The 3865-nt window shown below is 48.4% G+C and overlaps 1 protein-coding gene across 1 annotated transcript; it reads left to right on the top strand.

Annotated features, from left to right (window-relative positions):
- Nucleotides 1-1636: 1636 nt before the first annotated feature.
- Nucleotides 1637-3433, top strand: LOC142464089 (uncharacterized protein C11orf96-like). The gene has a single exon (XM_075567243.1). It carries the CDS (start codon nt 2175-2177, stop codon nt 2538-2540), a length of 366 nt encoding a protein of 121 aa, XP_075423358.1. The 5' UTR covers nt 1637-2174; the 3' UTR covers nt 2541-3433.
- Nucleotides 3434-3865: the final 432 nt, after the last annotated feature.

Here is a 3865-nt window from a genome sequence, read left to right as displayed (position 1 = left end):
GAGCTAATTGTAAGAAAAAAATGATCTCCGGGTTAGCCTTCAGTAAAAGGTGCAAACCCTGGGTGAGATTGCTTGGCTCAGGGCTTAAATTATTGTGGGCCACACAACACAGGGAGTAGGTCTCAATTTTTGCGATCCCTGACAGTGTCTGGTCAACCTCGATCGTGACAGGGACATCATCAGGTCGCGGTGCGATGTGGCTCTTTAGAGTAAAATGGGGCAGAAAAAGTTTTCCATTTTTATGTAAGCTCTTTGGGGTAATAATGAGGGTAAATAGCGTTTGGAATATAAATTAATTCATTATAACGCAAACTTGCGGCCTTGCAAGGTGATCCCAGAGGGGAGGAGAATGGATTTCCCAATCCCTAAATATCATATTTAATTCATTCCTGCTTTAGCATTCTCCTGATGTGGGATAATGTTTGAAGGGTTAGAGCTCTGACAGTCCCCGCCTCTGATGAGGGTCTCCAGAAATCAGACCCTGGTAAAAAACCCATCTGTGATCTGATGTCTTGTTTAACCCCTTCAGCTCAACAATAACAATGGTTTATGTGAGATTCTTCATAGTCAAACGAGATTTTCTCCTGTGCGGTGCAAGCTGAGCTCAGAAAGATTTGTGGCTTACAGATGGGGTTAGGATTTTGTCTTGTGTGGTCACTTGGGTGCAGATGTTAGCGCCATGTAGCAGATTTAAAACCCTCTCTGTGCCAGAATACTGGTGGCAAGAGAGCCATAGACATTCTGGCTTCAGGACCAAATGATCGCCACTGTTAGGATCCCATAGCACTGAGGAGAAGAAGGCCTCCTTGGCTATTCCTATCATAGCTACAGGTAGTCCTCGTTATCCAACGTTTCACTTTGCAACGAATGGCACATCCAACGCTTTACAATGCAACCCTATGGGACGTTTTTCGACGCCGGAATGCGTTATCCAATGCTCACCGCCACTGATTAACATGGGACTGACTTTACAACGGTGTCACTATCCAACGCTACTTCCAGAATGGATTCCGTTGGATAACCGAGGACCGCCTGTACAGGTCTAGACAGAGATCAGCCTTGGATGCAAGCAAATGTGTCATGACATTCAGTGAACGCTAGGGCCACAAGTGTGTCGGCTTTTGTGACATTCACTGAACACCATAAGAGCATGGTAAGGGTTAATTAATGCAAAGAGAAATAAAACCAGTACAGAGGGTTTTAACTTTGATCGCCATCACTATATCTTAATGTATAACGCCTCCCCAATCCTGCCTCAGTGGCAAATCTCTACACACTGATCCATATTAAAAACCACTGTATTGAATCTTGTATTAATATTGCTCCAGCCATGTGTGCAGTGCTTTACATAGATCTGCAGAACATAATACAGGAGAATAATACATATTTGCCAGCAATTTCTATATTTAGAATTTACTAAATAAGATTAAACACTATTGGGGGGGGGGGGGGCAGACACCCCTTTCAGTGCCATAGAGGTCATCAATCACTGTGATCTCTAATGGCATTGAGGGAGTCGCAGAAATGCCTGCAAAACGTCACCACCTGCAGGCTACAAACTCACAGCCTTTACATGGAGCTTGTTGTCATCAGAGCATGCTGTGTGTGGGAGGAGGCTGGTTATAAAGCAGGGAGGCATCTGATCTGAAGGCAGCCACAAGCAGGCGCAGCTCCAGAGACAGGAGGAGGCAGAGAAGCTCACATCAAGCCTCCAGCATACAGGGGAGGACAGGAGCAGCTATTCCAGATCTCAGAGAGAGAGAGAGAGAGAGAGGGGATAGGAGAGGGAACTGAAACCCATCAGGTCTGAGAGCTGCTGAGACCCAGCTGGACGCTAACCCAGACCCAGGGGGTCAACTGGACATTACTACTCCTCACTGCTGCCCTGCTCACAGCATCCTCTGCTGCACTACACTGTTACTCCCTCCACTTCCATCAGCAAACAGGACTAGCTCAGAAAGAGAAGGAGAAACTAGAGAACAACTGAGCCCTCCTCCTCCATACGAGATAATCAAATCTATTGCTGTGGATAGAAGTTGCAGAATCGATGCTAAGTGGCTGCTGAATCAGCCCCTGGAAGCAGAGAAATTCCTGCTGCAAAGAAAGTCACAGGGAGAAGGGAGAGGGATTTATTCAGCACAGAGCAGCTTCTTTCCTGCTCATCCTCAGTGGTCATGTCAGCCAAACAGGTTGAGTCCTTGGGCATCTGCTCCAGTTACCAGGCGGTGATGCCACACTACAGTGGAGCCACTGAAGAATACCCCCAACCCAACCAAGCCAGGCCAATTAAGGGTAAAGGCAAACTGAGGAGGCCCAGGCAGAGCAGGTTCAAAACTCAACCTGTCACCTTTGATGAAATCCAGGAGGTGGAGGAGGAAGGGGTGTCCCCCACCGAGGAGGAGAAAGCCAAGAAATCCTTCTTGCAGTCCTTGGAATCCCTGAGGAGAAGCTCTCACCACATGCACCTCCACAGAGAGAAGCTCAGCAGCTGCAAACTCAGGCACAGCCTGGACTCCAGTGACTCCGACTCAGCGCTGTGACTACAAGCTGAGACCACCAGCTAGTCCAAGGACACCCAGGGGCTTCCCCCCAAGTATCACCCCTTCCCCTCCAATCCTAAAGCAAGCCAAAAGGAGAAGAGAGGGTCTCTCCAGAAAGCAGTGCCTAAGCGCTGCTAGCACCCCCTGCCTTTGAACGTGTTGGCACTGGGACCAGAAGAGGGTGCAGGAGGTATGAGGGGCGCATGTAACCCCCTACATTCACAGACTTACAGTGGTGTCGTGTAAAGACTTCTGGCTAATAAAGTGCTAAGTGACTAGTAATAATTGACATCCCCGTGCTATAAATTACAAGCAGCTTTCGCTTGCCACAAATGGTCAACATGCACTGTGGCCACGTCCCCTCTGCATTTATTGAGGTCATGTTTCACCTGTCAGCAAAGCAGTCACAGCATTAACCCCAAAGGCAATGTGCTACAGACCACTCTGACAGGCAAGGGGTTAAGAAACTTTCAGCACGTCCTGTCCTTTTAAACACCCCCTTCCCCCCACATATCAACACTGGGGTCCCCCTAATATCAGGACCTAGACCAGGCAATGGGACTGGGAACTCTTGGCTACTCATAGGACACCAGCAGCAGCTCAGGTGGAGCTGAAGGTCACAGCATGTGCAGGAATTTCTTACAGATAGTCTTTACCTGCTGGCAAAATGATGTCAACCCTTTCACTGCTGGAGAGGTTTGAAACGAGTACCAGTATACATTGCAGGGAAGGGGTTAAGCTTATTTTTGTAAGGCTGAACACATTGTGATGAAATCAGCGCCTGAATATTTATTTTTGCATTTCCACCGCTGTCTGCATTTATTTTTCATATATTTGTATAAAGATGATATTTCCATTTAAAATATTTTAAATAAACATATTTGCAAAGTTTACCTAAGAGCATATTGCATTGTTTGTTAGCGGTGTCAGAGCTGGCAGCTACTGAGCACAAACCCTAAATGAAATCCAGACTTTACAGTATAGTTGCGAACATGTGCGAAGTGTCAGCTGTTTCCCTGCAGATTCCAGGAGTGTGATCCGGCAGGTACAGGTAGCACCGAGACGCTGAGCTGCAGTGCGATCCGGCAGGTACAGGTAGCACCGAGACGCTGAGCTGCAGTGCGATCCGGCAGGTACAGGTAGCACCGAGACGCTGAGCTGCAGTGCGATCCGGCAGGTACAGGTAGCACCGAGACGCTGAGCTGCAGTGCGATCCGGCAGGTACAGGTAGCACCGAGACGCTGAGCTGCAGTGCGATCCGGCAGGTACAGGTAGCACCGAGACGCTGAGCTGCAGTGTGATCCGGCAGGTACAGGTAGCACCGA

Source organism: Ascaphus truei, chromosome 12 (genome assembly GCF_040206685.1).
Source record: "Ascaphus truei isolate aAscTru1 chromosome 12, aAscTru1.hap1, whole genome shotgun sequence".
In the NCBI taxonomy this organism is placed as follows: domain Eukaryota; kingdom Metazoa; phylum Chordata; class Amphibia; order Anura; family Ascaphidae; genus Ascaphus; species Ascaphus truei.
This window is presented reverse-complemented; position numbering and strand designations above follow the sequence as displayed.